This window comes from Rhodamnia argentea, chromosome 9 (assembly GCF_020921035.1).
Source record: "Rhodamnia argentea isolate NSW1041297 chromosome 9, ASM2092103v1, whole genome shotgun sequence".
Taxonomy (NCBI): Eukaryota; Viridiplantae; Streptophyta; class Magnoliopsida; order Myrtales; family Myrtaceae; genus Rhodamnia; species Rhodamnia argentea.
In genome coordinates, this window is record NC_063158.1 from 2,429,526 (window position 1) to 2,447,104 (window position 17,579).

At 42.6% G+C, this 17,579-nt stretch overlaps 2 protein-coding genes across 2 annotated transcripts; both read right to left on the bottom strand.

Annotated features, from left to right (window-relative positions):
* Window positions 1-1,417: 1,417 nt before the first annotated feature.
* LOC115756111 (cytochrome P450 86A22-like) lies at window positions 1,418-4,032 on the bottom strand. Its single transcript, XM_030695793.2, is given in 2 exon segments — window positions 1,418-2,766; window positions 2,768-4,032. Coding segments are annotated over 2 exon segments (1,659 nt in total). The 5' UTR covers window positions 3,590-4,032; the 3' UTR covers window positions 1,418-1,929.
* An 8,109-nt stretch (window positions 4,033-12,141) lies between these two features.
* LOC115756107 (UDP-N-acetylmuramoyl-L-alanyl-D-glutamate--2,6-diaminopimelate ligase MurE homolog, chloroplastic) lies at window positions 12,142-16,203 on the bottom strand. The gene is made up of 5 exons (XM_030695789.2): window positions 14,289-16,203; window positions 13,771-13,887; window positions 13,508-13,683; window positions 12,927-13,072; window positions 12,142-12,590 (listed from the first exon to the last, which is right to left on the bottom strand). Exons 1-5 carry the CDS (start codon window positions 16,180-16,182, stop codon window positions 12,572-12,574), a joined length of 2,352 nt encoding a protein of 783 aa, XP_030551649.1. The 5' UTR covers window positions 16,183-16,203; the 3' UTR covers window positions 12,142-12,571.
* Between the last annotated feature and the right edge of the window lie 1,376 nt (window positions 16,204-17,579).

The window sequence follows — 17,579 nt, forward strand, 5'->3', positions numbered from 1 at the left end:
AAAGATCAAGAGTTTGGGTAAGAATGAATTCCATCTGTAGCATCAATGAAGGGAGAAGATCAGTAGATTCTGTCAGTTTCAACTTTCAATGTTAAATATTCTCGTTAAGAGATACAAGAACTCGAGTTTTCTCGAATAGGACAACCCTTTTTTTAACTGGTGCACTGTTTGAGATTGGCAGTTGAAATTGGCAGTCTGAAACCACAAGAAAACAAAAAATGTGACCATAGGGGGGACTGATTGAGATTTGCCCTGTTCTTTTCTGTCTCAGAACCTGACAGTGGCATCAAAGAGAAGATTTCTCTCTGTTCTCCTGGGAGATCCTCTATTACTTGAACTGGTGCACTATTTCTTGCACGAAATGACGGAGAGCGATGTTAAACTTTTTATTAATGACTACAGAGCAATTAAAGGAGGGATTCTACCAGCTTTATCAACAAATTCTGCTTTTGACCCTTATCAATATTTTGAGCCATTCAAGATCATCTTGTGGATGTCAATCTCTCTCTACTCTTTAGCGTCCATAACATACTGCACAAAAATCACCGAGTAGGCACAAACAGGTCAAGAATCAATAAATGTTTAGGTAGAGAGTGAGGCACATCAGAGAAGATATCTAGCTGCCAAAGATGGACCAGGTTAGCCTGCAACACAGGAGCCTGTGAAGCCAAAGACTCTGCCCAGAAAAGGCAGATAGTAGATAAGTTCCCTCAAATCCTGGGAACCCCATTTTTCCTCATATAATAATTGCAGAAGTTGAGCCACTAGATTCTCTCTGACGTCATGTGTTGACAAAGATGTGTCCTGTTATGAGCCAAAAATGATGAATTCTTGTTGCAGACATTAGTCAGGATTCACCTTTTTCTCTGAATGCCGGCGATATCTGCTGGTCTTGATCATTGGCGCAGCAAGTTTTGCTTCAGCTCCACCATGGTCAACGATCAAAAACACATATGAGACCAGGACTTGCCTGAATAAAGGCAACACAGGAGTCTGCAACCCAGGAGCTTGTGAAGCAAAAGGACATTGACAGTACCCAGAAAGGGCAGATCCTAGATAGCGCCCTCAAATTCTGTGAACCCAATTTCCTGAATCAATGATTGCAGAAGTTGAGCCACTGGATTCTCCCCGACATCGTGTGTTGACAAAGATGTGTGCTGTTATGAGCCAAAAGTCATGAAACTTTCTGCGGACATTAGCCTGGATTCATTTTCCCTCTTAATGCTGGGTGATATCTGCTGATTTTGATCCTGGACACTAGTCAAGGATCAAAAACACAAAAAGACCAGGACTTGCCTGAATAAACAACAACCAGATTACGTAATATTTTGTAGCTGTTGCGCCTGAAATTTTCCCCTAGGGAACTATATATTCACACTCAAGACATTTGCTAATCCAGTATAAAATTCAACTTTGTGAAAGAAAACGTCCGAGTATATAATATCTACATATGTTAAATCATTGCTTGAGGCAGTACGGACACTGATTTTCTGACAATAAATGGTTCTATTCGGGCTAAGTTTGAATAACACCAACAACTTAATCTCATACAGACAAGTAATTTTGAGTATCAAGAGTGAGTAGTTCCGCTCCGCGCTCTTCTTCAGCCTTCAGAGCCCTGACAAGTAGTTTCTGTAATACCAAACCATCCTTCTGCTTCCACCATGGATTCAGCTTCTGACAGTGTTATTAAACTATCCGAAATCTTGTCGAGAGGTATGACATCATTGTTCCATCACCAGCATTCACATCCTCATACAACCAAATGGTGAACCAGCTTTATTTGTTCAAGTAAAAGATGGCACAGATCTAGCCATCTGCTATTTATGAATGACTTCCAGCAAAAGACAATCATATGAGAGCCTTCATGACCATTTGCACTTAGTATTCACAAAATCATGAGCCAAAACCCCAAAATAATGCCATGGGTTAAGCTACCCCATTGACCATCTTGACCTCGCCTGCTGCTGGAAAATGTCCATTGCTCAGACCAGCTTTCCCACACAAATCATCGTTGTTCTTGGTTATCTTTGCCAAGATAGGCCTCAGTTCTCTCTGGTGGACATTCATTTTTAGGCCATACTTCATGAACAATGTCAACGACATCTTTTGCTCGACGCGGTGACCAGGCGCAACCATTAGTCGGTGGTGCAGCAATACAGCTGCCGCCACCGACTTCATCTGCAAATAGGCCAAATCCTTCCCAAGGCAAAGCCTCGGTCCTGCATTGAACGACACAAATTTGTAAGAGTCTTGCAATTCAATCCTCTTGCCATCAGAAGACAACCACCTCTCCGGCTTGAATTCGTGGCAGTCCGGTCCCCAGATGAACTCCATCCGTCCGACCGAGTATATTGAGTATGTGATCGACGAGCCGGCCGGCACGAATACCCCGCTCGGAAGGACGTCGTCAGCAACGACATGCTTCGAGTCCTGTGGCACCGATGGGTAGAGCCTTAAGGTTTCTGACAGTGCTGCCTTTAGATAAATCAGCCGATCGACTTCCTCGAACACGAGCGGCTCCTCCACCCACTTGGCGGGGTCGCTGCCACGTGTGTCCATGAGAACTGTGCAGATTTCGATGAGGATCTCCTCTTCCACTCTCGGGTTCTGACTGACCAACCAGAAGAACCAGCTCAGCGCGACCGATGACGTGTCCCGCCCAGCTAGGATGAAATTGAGCGCCACCTGCTGGAGGAACTTGTCCGAATAGGACTCTTTTTTCTTCATGAACCGGGACAACAGGTCGTCGTGCTGGGGCCCGCCCGGTGCCGACCTGTTGCTGACTCGCCAGCTCTTGCTTGCGCGTGCTGATGATGTCGGACAAGTATGCGTCAATGTGCTCCAGGCTGCGGCTCAGGTTGACCTCCATCCCAAGGCGGAGCCACTTCTTGAGCTTCCATATGAACTCGGGCAGGATGAACCGCTGCAGCGTGGCCTCGGTGGCGCGGTCAAAGGCCGTGGCGAAGCCGTTCTCAGGGAGGCCTAGGGACAGCGTCTCCGGGTCCATCCCAAAGGCCAAGCCGCAGATGTTGTCGAAGGTGAGCCGGAGCAAGAGGTCCTGGAGATCGACCGACCTGCCCTCGAGCTGCGCCGCCTTCAAGATGGGGCAGAACCGGTGCTTTATGGCCCGGCTTACCCACCGGGACATGGCCTGGCGGAGCGTCCGGGTGGTGAACTCGAGCGCGGCGGTCTTGCGCTGGTTCTTCCACGTGTCGCCGTCGGAGTTGAAGATCCCGTCGCCCAACAGGTCGTGGAACACGGCCTGCCACGTGGGGCCCTTGGGGTAATTGTCGAACCGGGCCTTGAGGACGTGCTCCAGGTTCTTGGGGTCGCACGTGACCGTCACCAGGCCCTGCTTCCGGGCGAGGAGGGGGACGGGACAGATGCACGTCTGGTACGTGCCGCCGGCGGCCCGGAGGTTGTCCGCGATCCAGTCGTGCATCCGTGCCGCGTTCCTGATGAGGCCCGGGAGGCTGCCCAATAGGGGCCAGACACGTGGACCGCTGAGGGACGCGGAGATGAGCTTGAACCACAACAGATAGGCCGCGAACGCCGAAAGGAAAAGGATAGCCGCCGATAGATCCATGCGATCCGGGCCTCAGAGCGTGCGTGACCGCACCGACCGCACAGGATGTATCAATGCACCGCCCCGCACTGGAACCCCGCCTCTGCACTAAACTCGCTCTCTCTTTTACTAATCGTTGCAAGCGAAAGAGAAAGCAGACATGCACACTCTCACGCTACGCCAAATATAAATAAGGTGTCCGTCGGAATGTAGCTGTCAGGGCCTGAGGAACTGTGAAGGCGAAGCTGAGAGATGAACAATGCGGGTCCAAGATAACCCAGAAAGAGAACGAAAAGACGCAACAAGTGAAGTAAGAAAGAGAGAAAGAGAGATTCAACGAGAAAGCACAAGTGGGTGTCGTTCCTGGAGTTCCGAGATCGAAGCCAGACTGTGAAGCATGAAAAAGATTGGTGCTTTCACCATGAAAAAGGCTATGTCCTCGAAGAAGAAGAAGAAGAAGAGAGAGGAAGTGTGTGTGACTGAGGGAAAGAGAAGAGAAAGGAGGTAATTATATAGAAAGAGAAACAGAGAGGGAGGCCATTAATATGGAGGAGCCACGCTGGTGTTGAATTTTTCACATCTATCTCTCTATATCCTGGAGGGTTTATTATTGCATGGACCTCAATTACAACAAAACCATCTCACGAAGAAGAGCAACAATTAAATGCCAACTGAGGCCGTTGGACATATTTAAGGTAGAAACCCACCGAATAGACTTTCCATCCAATCTCCTCCTCCTCCTCCTCCTCATGCATTACTAATTAATCTCTTTAACACCATAACATAATATCGAGAACCAAGGCCCGGATCCTTAGAAACCATGCATCTTCTGCTGTTTTTTTCCCATTTCTTTTTCAAGGAAATGCTTTCCCGACAGTATTTTCAGGGGCGATACTATCTCAACCTCGGATCCATACATCATCGCCGCGTGTTTTACATAAAATACTCATTAATTGAAAGATTATGTAATCAAAAATAACTAAAAGTACTGTCAGGTTGCCAAACCAAGAGCTTTTTTCTATGTGTCTCATTAATTATACGGGAGGTTCGAATTTCTCTTCATGTGGGGTAATAGAAAGAGAGAGAGGAGAGGGAGGTGCTCACCTAATTTTGCAGGAAAGTGCTCCCCACCTTAAATTCCCGCATTCAATGAAGGGTGTAGAAAGTAAATGGGATTAGTTGAGGAACTATTGGCGTGGAATAAATCCATTTATGTATCAATATATGCACGTACATCAAGTTTATCATGAAATATATATTATATATATACATGCATATACATACATACATATTACGACATGCGTGAGTCTCCATTTTGAGACGTTGGTTGTTGATTGCTGGGGGGCGGGGGGGTGTTGTTTCTTGGTTCTTGTTCATGTGACTGGTTTGGTTTCGGTGAGCCGCCCACCCCCACATTTAATAGCTTCTCATACACCACCCATTTCTCACGGCATTCTATTTGAACTGATTGGATGTAGTTCCCTACTATTCCGTTTTCTGAAGCAATGCATCTTAGCAAGTGTTTTCTGTGATCACATACCATAGCTCTATAATTAGTGCGATTAGCGTCTTCCTAGCCGTAGCCCATAATGTGAATCGGCATCAGAAAGCGATTACAATATGCGGTCGAGCTGGATTAGAGCGGCCGAGGAAAGCCAGGCATGTCTGATTGGACCGAATGATGTAGTTTAGTCCAATTTTCGAAACAGGGTGTGTGTACTCAACATACGAAGGAAAGGAAACCCACGGAAGCGCAAGAGAGCGGCATGTGGCCGACCTTTTGAAACTCGCAACCTAGACAAGGACAGATCTTTCTTGAAGTGATTTCCAAACATGCAAGTGAACTTGACGCCCCTGAAAATAGGCTAATCGTACTATATTTATTGAGTGAGCATCTTGACAAATGACAGGCTATGTTATCGGTCTCCGCCCGTCACTTCCGACGCAACCCCGTAGTCCCTCGAGTCTGCCGTCCCATGCGCTTCCCTCTCAGTCGGCTGCCTTATGGTGGTCGTTGTCTATGCAAACCTCGCGCGAGGGTCGCGGCCCGCCGTCTACGTGGCGGAGACGGTGAGGTGAAGTTCAATGGAATGGATCCGAGTTGCCTTCTGATTCGAAAACCCGGTCATCCACTTGGGCCGCCGCCTAAATTACTCACTCACTCCGACAATGCCACTGCCATTTGCTTTTAAAAACATGGCAACAAAGTTGTCGTCATGCTGCGCCACTTACGTTCCAAGTCTGGCAGTATGTTTGGCCGTGGCTATATGAGTTTTTGATGATTTCTCATCTTCACTGGTCCACGAGATTAGTAAGGTATTTTCATGTGCCCAACGTTTACCAACTTAAGATGGACTTCCTTGTCATAAAAAGATAACTTGCTATGGAAAAAAAAAAAAAAAAGAAGAGAAAACAAAACAAAAGTTTACCCATCTCATCGTAAAATGAAAATCATACGAAAAAAAAAATGAAACTTCATTGCACTTGATTTTTTTTTTTTTATAAAGGTAAAATATGTATTGACTTTAATCAAAACGCAGATTTATAAGAGTGAAACCTGACACCACAAGGAGATCTTGCACTTGATTTTATCACTAGAAAAATGAAGAATTTCTCTTGGCAGAGAGTAAAGAGAGAGAGAGACCAAAACCTTCGCGGAAAAGCTTCAATCTGCATTTATTCGGACAGGTTTGTAAATCTTCTAGGAGAAATAGAAGTCGTGGCTTAAATCAACTTTATAATTTTGAGTTATTTGTATGGGTCTGTGTAATGTATTTTGCACTATCCAAGCCCACTTGCCTGAGTGTGTTTGAAAAAAAGGATAACGACACGAACGGGCGTCTAAACTTTGGATCATATGTAATGTGATTCATGAATTTTAAATTTGTTCAATGTGGTCCCTAAATTTTAGCCAAAAGACCACATTAAATATTTTCATACAGTACATTGATTAAATTGAATATATATCAAAAGTCCAGGGATCACATTGAACAAATTAAAAGCTCAAGGACGACATTACACATTGGGTAAAAATTCAGGGACATCATTGAATAAATTTAAAGTTCAATTACCATAGTACACACATTTGGCCAAAGTTCGGGAAACATGGGTGCCATTTACCCTTTTAGAAAAAATAGAAAGCCAACTTTGCTTTTTTCCAAAACATGAAATTGAAAAAAAAAATACAAAAAATTATGAAAAATGACATTTATATTTGCCTGTCCATATTTTTAGTTTTAAAAAGTTTTATGTATAATTCTTTAAATGAGGACTTACGTCACGTGACCCGCAGAATTTGAAAAGCACGACGTGCTTGAAAAAGGACTAACCATTCAAATTGGAACAAAATGAAATGTATAATTTTCTAATTGACTCCTCACGACTCAATTGATCTCTAACAAAGAAATAGAGAAAAATATAAGAAAATTTGCCCAAAAATTTCTAAATTTGTCTAAACCTTTTAATTTTGCTATTTCAGTCATAAACCTTTCCAAGTTTTGCCAAATGACCAAAAATCGCTGATGTGGACACCGAATGTCTACCGGCGTTGACGTGGATAATTTTCAATAATATCTTAACAAAATATATTTGGCCAATCTTGACCAAAAATCGTTGACGTGGACACCGACCATCTACCAAGATCGACGTGGATAATTTTTAATAACATCTTAACAAAATTTTTCTAAGTTTTGTATTTTCTATTGCCTTTTTTATTTTCTTCCTCACTTTTTTTCTTGTGCCGGCAAGGGTCGCCACGGCCCTCGCCGACCATAGTGAAGAACAAAAGAAAAAAAAATATAAAAAATGAAAAGTGCATTAAAACATTATTAGAAATTGTCCACGTCAACGACGATCGTGCTACGTAGGACGGCCGGTGTCTATACATTAGTAATTTTCAGTTAAAATTGACCGGATGGACTCAATTGGCAAAAATGGAGAGGTTTAGAATTGAATTTGCAAAAGTACAATAGATTTAGGATTTTTTGGACAATTTTTCTTAAAGTAGTATCATGAGCTATGGGTACTAAGTTTAGAATTCAGCTTGAAATGTATCGCATCGGGTGGTGGAACTGTTTCCTCGCGTACATCTTACATCAAACTGTTCGTGGGACCTAACAGTAGCAGGTATTGGAGGACGACGACGTTTGAGGTCGATGTCGAAATCCTCCTAAATTGAAAAGTTAATTGACCCTCGAGCGCATGTTAGCACGTGAATTGTCATGCAAGGCTTTAGGTCTCACCATAAATTTGTTAGGCGATTAATTAGATAACTCGCGACGACTCAACCCTCCAGCTATTGCCTCGTTGGAATTTTCGACAAATCTCCTTGACTGTCTGTAAATAAAAGATCGAACTATCGGAACATGGCACTTTACATGTTTTATATCCTTTCAACTCAAAAGGAAAGTACGAGAATGTCCGTGTTGAGTTAGCCACGTGTCTTATATCGTAAGAGGAATTGGTTAGGGAGCGGCTATCATAACAGCGGAGCAAGGGATGGCAACATTAAAGGCGAAATTCCAACCACAAATCAAAGGAGGGCTCTACTCTAACTTCTAATCTTTTCTTTTCCATCTTTGTGATCTGCGGCTGAGATTTGACCGTGCAACTTTCTAATCAGAAAGCATGGTCGTGCAAGCATATACGTACTCCGTTGGCACACATGATAGCATGTCCGAAAATTATGGAGTCAATTTCAAATTTCGGTCCTCTAATTCGAACGGCTAATTAAACCTATTAGCATGCGTGAAATGGGTGGTGGGGACACTGATAATCCCAAATGTCAACGGCAATAAATTCAGCTTGAAGAATCGGGTTGTGATGTCGGTTGCAGCATTGAAGTTATAACTGCCGTTAGGTATATTTCCTCAAGATCTACGAGTCCTACTTTCATGGTTTGTACATTCCCCGTTAAAAGTTAGGTTAATTAGGGGAAAAGATATTACTTGGACCCATTTCATGATGATTTAATTGATGGAGCAAGTCACCATACTTGAAAATTTGAGAGAAAAGTATCAAAAAAACCATAAACCTACTGCATTGATATTAATTTAATCTTAAACTTTTCAATTGGATCAATTTAGTCCTAAATATTTTCACACTGGTACAAATTCAATCTATGCGGCCAATTTTGACTGGAAATCGTTTACGTGGATACTGGCCATTCTACGTGACACAGTAAGTTATGAGGTGGACATGTTTTATGAAAGAAATTAAAAAAAAAAAAGATAGAGCGAATTTTTTTTCTTCTTCTTTTACCTTTTTACCCCTTCATTTTGGCTAGCGAGAGTCACTACGGACCACTAGGTGAGACCCAATAAGCCCTTGTTAGCCGTTGGCAAGGGTTGCGCCCCTCGTCTAGGCCCTCACCAGATTTGGGTGAGGGGCGACAAACGGGGCCGCGAAGGCCCTCGCTGACTCTGAGCAAGGGTTGTGACCCTCACCGGTCAAAATAAAAAGAAAAAAGAAAAGAAACAACAAAAAAATTATAAAACACTCAAAAAGTTACTAAAATAATATTGAAAATGTTCACGTCTGGCCTTGCCACATAAAATGGTCGGTATCCACATCAATAATTTCAGGTCAAAATTTGCACGATGGATTGAATTAGTACCAATCTAAAAAAGCTCAAGATTAAATTGGTCTAATTAAAAAGTTTATGACTGATGAAAACAATGTAATAAGTTTATGATTTTTTTTTTGTACTTTTCTCGAAAACTGGACTACAGTAAAGGTGTCAATATGGGTATTTTTTAGTTCACTTTTATATACTTGGGTCATATATGGGTTCATTAAATTTTAAAAATGGGCAAAAGGACATCCGGAATGTCAATATTTGTGTGCGACACTCACTTTAGTGCTAATATTTTTTTTGGATTACTTAAGTGCCAAATCGGAGAAAAATGATCACTTAAGCGCCAATTCCGACCAAAAACGATCACTTAAGAGCCAAATCAGGCCAAACAAGACACGTGACATTTTTTTATTAATTTCTTAATATTATGTGTAATTTTTTTTAAAAAAGAAGTCTGTCCACATGGCATCCACGTGGCAATTATTCTTTTAAAATTCAGTCCACGTGGAGGTCACGTGGACTTTTAAACTAAAAATTAAGTTTTTTTAAAAAAAAAATTAAAAGTAAAAAGGGAAATAACTCAAACAAAAAAAAAAACAAACTTGCAATTGTGGCGGGGAGGGACAACTAGGCCTCGCTGACCCCTAGCGAGGCTCGAAGACTCCCTCGGACATTCCCCCACCCATCGCCAGCCGAAGGAGGCAAGGGCACTTAACTTTTTTTATTTTTAATTTTTTAGCTTATTTTTAGTTTTTTAGTTTATTTTACTTTTTTAATATTACATGGATTTTTTTTATTGGTTTTTATTTTTTATTATTATTTTTTTTTTGCTGACTAGGATGCTCCAGTGAGCCATGTAGATGCCATGTCAGATTTTGTGCGAAGCTCGCCGGAGTTAGCACTGAAATAACGGTTTTTCAAAAAAAACGGCACTTACGTAATCCAAAAAAAAATATTTACATTAAAGTAAGCGCCGTATACGAATATTGGTACTCTTAATATCCTTTTACCTTAAAAATTGATCAAATATGAATTTTAGCTCAACTCATTTTCGATCATTTTTGGCCTCACCCCCTTTTAAGGTCGCTCCTTCCTACTTTTTATTAAAGTAAGTACCGGAGTTAGCACTGAGGAACAAAAGTGGACCACCATTTGTAGGTCGTTCCTTCCTACTTTTTATTCATGTCATTGACTCCACACGTATGTGTATGATGGAAGATTGAAGTACTAGAATTTTCACAAAATGATTGTGCTTGAAGGCTTCGATCAAACTTTAGAATTTTTTTTCTCTTGGAACTCGTATCGTTATGGCTTTTGTTAGTGCAGATAGCTGAGCATGAATGCTGCAAGAATAAATGTTGATCAATGACCCTTCTACTTGCATTTGCGAAGGATTTGCATCAAAGTCCCATGGCAAGCCAACCGACCAAGCACCGGTCAGTCGGCTATACACTAATGAAAGTGGTTAAACGATCCTTATAATTAACTTTACCTGGGACTCTCTTATCTGTGATGAATAGGAGTTCTGCTGTTGAAGTCGAACAAGTTCGAAGCGGAGAGAATTGCAAGGAGTAGGGGCGGCGGGAGAGCGGGCCGGCGGTAGCGGAGAAGGGCGGGAGGTGTCAATATAGATTGAGTAGGGTATAGATCGAGTCGGATATGGGTCATTGAATTTTCATTGCATGAATATAAGTCAAAACGGGTTAAATTGATCAATATGGAAGGATCATATTCGACCCGATCCAAATCCGACCGACCCAGCCATTCGACACCTCTACACGATAGTATTAGGCGGGCATTGTGGGCCGACCAAAACGTCTTCGTTTTTTTCACTACAAAAACATTGTTATTCTTTTTTTGTGGGTGTCATATAAATGTCGTGTTTCTTGGTTTGATACAGTAGAGTGAATGCAAACCTTAAGTTCCGGTAGTCAGTTTATAGTGTGTACAAAATCGATCATTGTCTTAGCACAGATGCTACCAAGTCATGAGTTCATAACCGCCAACTGCATTCTCAGCCCTAACGACCAAAAGCAAATGATGAATGAGAATGCAATAATGAACGTGGACGGAACCCCACCGAAATGGTTGATCGATAGTGCTTCCCTAAATAGCACCGACACCGACAAGTGACAAGCGACACAACACGATACATCGACACGTTATTTCAAAAAAAAAATTAGAGAATTCCGACACATTGTAACACATTATATATTAAATGTATATTTTTATATCTATATGATAAATTATCATGTATATATTAAATGCAATTGGCGTAAATGCTCCGTTTCCTTGCGCATCCCTTCCGTTTCCTCGAGGAAAGAAAATCGTCTTTCGAACAATCAAACCTGCGAAGCTGTATGATTGACGCCGCCGTTGCTCTCTCTGTGCAATTCCTAAGTCCCACGCCCTGTTAAGTAATTAATAAGTAAACCGTCACCTTCAAATGATCACCACCTTGGGAATATATCTCTTTTAGTGACTTAGGTGCGCATTTGCAATAGTTCACTACCTTCATTGAAGTATCTACCTCTGAAACTGCATCTTTAAAGTTTTGCAATTAACTTCAGATTATGAAGCAGTTTAGTTCGTTTAGAAGCTAAAAATCTTGCACACCTGCAGTGTATAAAAGGTTCTAAGTTGTGACAGTTCAACTCAGAATCTTCATCAAAGTAGGGGAGATAATATCACTTTTTGCCTGAAGGACAGAGTCTCAATCGATATTCGAAGACTTAACTGTTGACTCATGGAAGGAGGATCATTGTCTAATTTTAAGATAGTCTAGGGTTTGGAAAGGAGAAAAAGCAGAAGGTTCGGAGGTCAAATTCCAACAGATTCAGAACACAGGAGATGTTTAGGCAGTTTTTTTACCTTGCATATTCAAAAGAAGAATATATAGGGAAAAGATTTAACTTCAGAATTTCGTTTTGGTCCATTCCAAATTTCATGTTTTTGCATGGTCTTAAATGCATGCAAACATCCAGTGCATGGCAATTGCAGTTGATCTACCATTTACCATGAACTCATCAACTGGCTCTGTTCAATATTTTGGACAACCAGCCAATTCTTAATCGAATACAACAGCTCAACTTACATGCCGGATGCAACTAAAAAATGGTCATCGATCTGCAGGAATTTTGGGCTGCTTCCCATGCTACTACCATGTATATAACCTTTGCAACTCAAAAACGACCCCCGAAAAAGCACTGAGTGAGATCTATCGTCCTCTGCTCAGTCGAGCACCCACTTTCACTTCAAACAGTAACCATGTTACCTTACAGGTTGGGTAACGGCTCGGGCGCTCTTCAGATTTGTAGCTTGAGGTGATTGTTAATCTTATAGCGCCGAAAACGCGAGCCGCACAATGCACCAGCTTCATCTATAACCAGCAAAACTCAAATATCTCCGCACTATCCTTCGGTACTGCGCTAATGACTTTCTGGTAATCTGCAGACCCGCAAAAGCAAGCAAGATGAGTCATAGAACCACATTACAACACAAATTTTTAGTCTATACTGCAAACACGCGTAGATCATGCTGAAAATATGTAATGGCATGATAAGTGCAAGGAACAATAGCACTCTCTTCCCAGCGAGGTCATGTGCGTCGAGCGTAACCTCCCTAAATTGCTGTGGAAATAGATATCAATTTCAACTTCACCACCTCATTATCTAACTGTAGGTTGTATATAAATTTCTCTGACAAAGCTAAATCTTCCTTGAAATAAATTATCATCACCCAAATCAGATTATATCATGCTATTCCAATAGAAAATTCACTTACCGCCACGGAAATTCACTTGTGTCTATTCCGGCTTGATGAAGTTCATCCACATATTGCAATGCTTCTCGACACTCTTCCCTATCATCAAAAAACTCCTTTTTGTCACCCTCTATCTGGTAAATTTCATGACCTTTGCCAGCCACCACCTATATGAAAGACGTAGTAACCGAGATAAGATTAGAAGAAAATGGGAATAATTAAAACAGAATAATGCAAAAGGTACTGTAGGAGCTTCGCATATGATATTTTTATCGAACCTCCTAAGGTGCACTTATATGCTGGTTCACAAAATTCAATGATCCATCTCTTTGAACATATATCATGTTTATGAAAATTCTTTGAGAGGGTAAATTCTTGATTCCAAAGAGGAACAGGTAAAAACACTATATCACATAAAAAGCACAGTAAAATAAGCTCCTCATACGTACACATAATAAAAATCAACACCGACAAATGCACCCTCCAAAGGGATGTGCCACTGCTTACTATTTGCAATTATTAGATACTTATCTTGTGGCACATAATTGATGTCAAGCAATTACTAAAACAAGAGTACCAGAAAAAAGGCCTGAAAAACCTACCACCATATCGCCTTCCTCACCCATAGCTACGGCGGCACGTACAGCTACTCGTCTAATATCGTGCAAAAAAAGCCTGTGACCATTAGATAGAGGTGGATAATAGTCGTTCTCCCCATATTTCAAGTAGTCCTGCATTGTCCATCCGACTCCAGCCAGCATGTCATCAAGAATGTCCACTGTTGACAACAGAGCAGCTCATTGTTGTTAGAACTTCAAGGAGAAATTTACCTACATATACAAGTAACTCCATTTACTTTACTCACATGGATCTTCAGTCTTTGGATTGTCTGATGTCAGCATTGTCACCTCACTTTTATCAGTAGCTATTTTTGTCATCATGGGTCTCTTCCCTCTATCACTCTCACCAGCACAGCCAATTACTTCACAGGACACAGCAACAGTCAGATGTAAAGAGTAGTTCCAGAAAATTTGATTAGGGATTGATAACAAAACTTGAAATTCAAGGAAAAAGTAAAACAATGTCAAGGTTTTTTCCAACTTTTCAAAAGGTAATCACAGTGAATCTGATTACAAGCTTTGAAGCACATAAAAGACATAGGACAAATTGCATTTGACTGCGAAATAAGCAAGCACTATACATATCCAGTAAAACATGCCCGTAGAATCTACCAAAAAATTCTATTGCTAAAAGCTCTTGTATCACATCAAGCGGCATCACCTTTGACCGGAGTTGGAGAAAGGAGATGATCTTTTATAGAAAAGGCAATTAGACATGTGACTATAAGATATTAAGAAGTTAAAGATGGCAACACAAGCGCACCAGTTATAATCCTCCTTGGCCCAAGCTCTCGAACAGAATCAAGGAGTCTGGAGAGGGCATCAGGTGTATGAGCGTAATCCACAATCACTCCGAATGCTTGTTCCTCGTCTATTAGCTCAAACCTACCAGGAACTGCGTCAATTTCCTCTATTCCTCTAACAATGTCCTCTAAGGGTGCTCCAACTGCAATCCCAACCGCCACAGCTGCAAGTATATTGTAAATATTGTGCCTTCCGAGCAACCCAGATGATATTTCTAATATCCCATTAGGAGTGTTAACCAAAACCTGAGTCTCAAACAAGGAAAGTTCAAACTTCAGTGGATGAACATCTGCATTCTTATTTTCCATTGCAAAGGTGACAACAGGCACATCTGGGTTTCCTTGTGCCATGAAGAAAGGGGCATTAGGGTCATCAATGTTAACAATCTTTCGATGTCTTTCGGGATCCACCATCCTCGAGAACAACTTGGCCTCACCAGCCTTGTATTCCTCCTCAGTTCCATGAAAATTCAAATTGTCGCACGTCAAGTTCGTGAAAACTGCAATGTCAAAATCAACCTCATTATACCTCCCCATAGCCAGTCCATGTGAAGAAGCCTCCATAGCAATTGCTTCAGTCCCATTATGAAGCATCTTGGCCATCAAGTTCTGGACCAACACAGCATCAGGGTCTGTGTTTGGCAACTCCAACTTATTATCCCCATGCACATAATAAGCTACCGTGCTTAACATCCCAGTCCTCAATCCCATGGCCTCGTACATCCCTTTAATCAAATACGAGGTGGTGGTTTTCCCATACGTGCCCGTTATCCCAATGACTGCCATATGCCTTGCAGGTTGCCTATAAAACGACGCTGCCAGGGCAGGCAACACGGCATTCGTGTCCTCCACGATCACCAACGCCTTACAACCCAATGTCTCCTCTATATCAATCTCCTTGCTGGCCACCACAGCAACCGCACCTCTCTTATCAGCCTCACTCAAGAACAAATGCCCATCAGTTTTCCTCCCAACACAGCACACAAACAGATCCCCTGAACTCACCACCCGCGAATCGTGTTGAATCCCCGTGATCTCGACCTCCAAGTTCCCATAAACCGAAACTGGAACAACCTTGCTCTCATCCAAGAGCTCAGCCAGAGTGATCCTAAACTTGGGTTCGACTATCCTAGCCTTAGTCCTACCATAAGTATCGAAATCCAAATCAAACAGAGAATCCGACACAGACCCACCATTACTCCTACTCAAATTACCACTCACCTCGTCATTAAACTCCCCTGCGCCATCATCTTCCCCATCATCAGCATCGTCCTCAGAGACGACTTGCAGCCCTTGAAGCTCCTGAATTTCCTCCAAGTCCACAACCTCTTCCGGCTCCAACTCTTCGACCGCATCAGCCAAATCCTCCCCATTCACCTTACCCTTCTTGGGATTCGGCTTCAGCAGGCCCTGCTTCACGAACTCCCTCCGCTTCAAAGCAATGGCCTTGTCGATCTCCCCGAACAAATCGTCTCCAGCGTCCGCCGGGGCCAACGCGTCGGCGTCCTCGGGGGCGTCCTCCACGTCGGCGATGGCGGAGAGGAACGTGGACCGGTGCTTCTTGAAGTCGTCCTCCTCGATCCTGCGCGCGCGCGAGGCCTGGCGGTGGATTTGCTGGAACTTGGAGACGCCGTGCTCGGAGTCCTCGGGGGCTTCGGGCGGGTCGTCGCCGGAGGGGTCCGGGTAGGACTGGCCGTTCGGGGGGAGCGCAAGAGGTGGGCTGAGGCGGAGAGAGAGAAGTGGTCGGTGGGGTCTGGAGGGGAAGTAGTGCTGCCGGGGCTTTAGAGAGAGAAAGCTTGGGGCTTGGGGAGAGAGAGAGTGAGGGAGAGGGAGGAGTGTGACAGAGAGAGACATTGATGGTGGATTTAGAGAGAGAGAGGGTTTTAGCACAAATGGATAGCGGGTTTGGCAGTTGGAAGAGAGAGAGAGAGAGAGAGAGAGAGAGAGTTTTTTTTCATGTCACGGCCGGTGACGATTGTTTCGTCACTGTAGTATTCTTCTACGGGCCGGGCTCATAAAACAGTCGAAGGCCCGAAGTCGGGCCACACCTCGGGCCTAAGAGAGTATTATTGTCCAAAGCCCAAATCAGCCTAGACGAAGCCCGCTCGCTCGCATAAAAGATTTTAATTTTGGCAAATGAATTCGTTCTATTAACAGATGATTTATTTCCTGACTGTTTATAGAAATAAGCTTTTTTGTTTTTTTGCACCGACGGTGTAACGGTAACCTACTTTTATATTTATTTATTTTTTTTGTTTGGTTCATGCTCATTTTTCAACGTCATTATGTTGACCCAAAAAAATATTAATACCACAAAAAATCTCAAATTGATACGTGTGATAAATTTATTCAAATTAATTTTTTGATCAAAAAAAAATCTTAATTTGGTGCACCTATGACAGATTTACTCTTTGTCAGTTTTCGTTAAAGATTGCTGAATTAGACGACACATGGCAATTGATAAGTGTACCAACTTAGAATTTTTGCTAGGGGTTAGCAAATTGGATTAGACCGGAGCGGCGTCGGATTCTCAATTCCAAAGGGGCGGAGGTCTGGTTTTCGGTCTTTAAAATTAGAATAGGTGACCGGGCAATCCTATTCCCGGTTCCAAGGACACACGACCGGACCAAATTGGACCGGTCGATTTTGTTGTTGAGTTTTAAATATGCTCTTTGTCGTTGCTTTCTCTAAGCAAGTGTAAATTTTCTTCTGCAAACTTTATCCTTGTTCACTCAGATAATTGAAATGGACATTTATGAAATCTAAATCGGCTGCTGCTCGTAATGTCAATGCTTACGGGGCAAAAGAAATCAAAGAGACAAAAATGTATTTGATGAGTGCTGAGACGGCTGTTAAACTGCGTGAGCGGAAAGACTCGAAGGCTTCGGTCTCTGTTATTGGTGGCTCGGCGCAATGCCAGAAAGTGCTATCAGTTGCTCGTGCCATCCCCGAGCTGCTGGTAACGCGCGGCTTCTCCAATCTAGCTGCAACCCCGTGCCATTGTTATTTAGGTGCCGCAGCTCCAACAAGATTGCACCGTGCCATCTTGCTGTATTTTAACCGGTTCCATTAGACCGCTCGAGAACCGGACCGATCCGGATCAAAAGTTGCTCACCCTTAGCCGTACCAATTTGAAATTTTCGTAGTATTGACCTAATTTCGCAGCTGCTCACCCTCAGTTTTTTATAATAAATTTATCGCGAATGTACCAGTTTGAAATTTTCGTTATGGCAAAATCAATCTGGGATAAA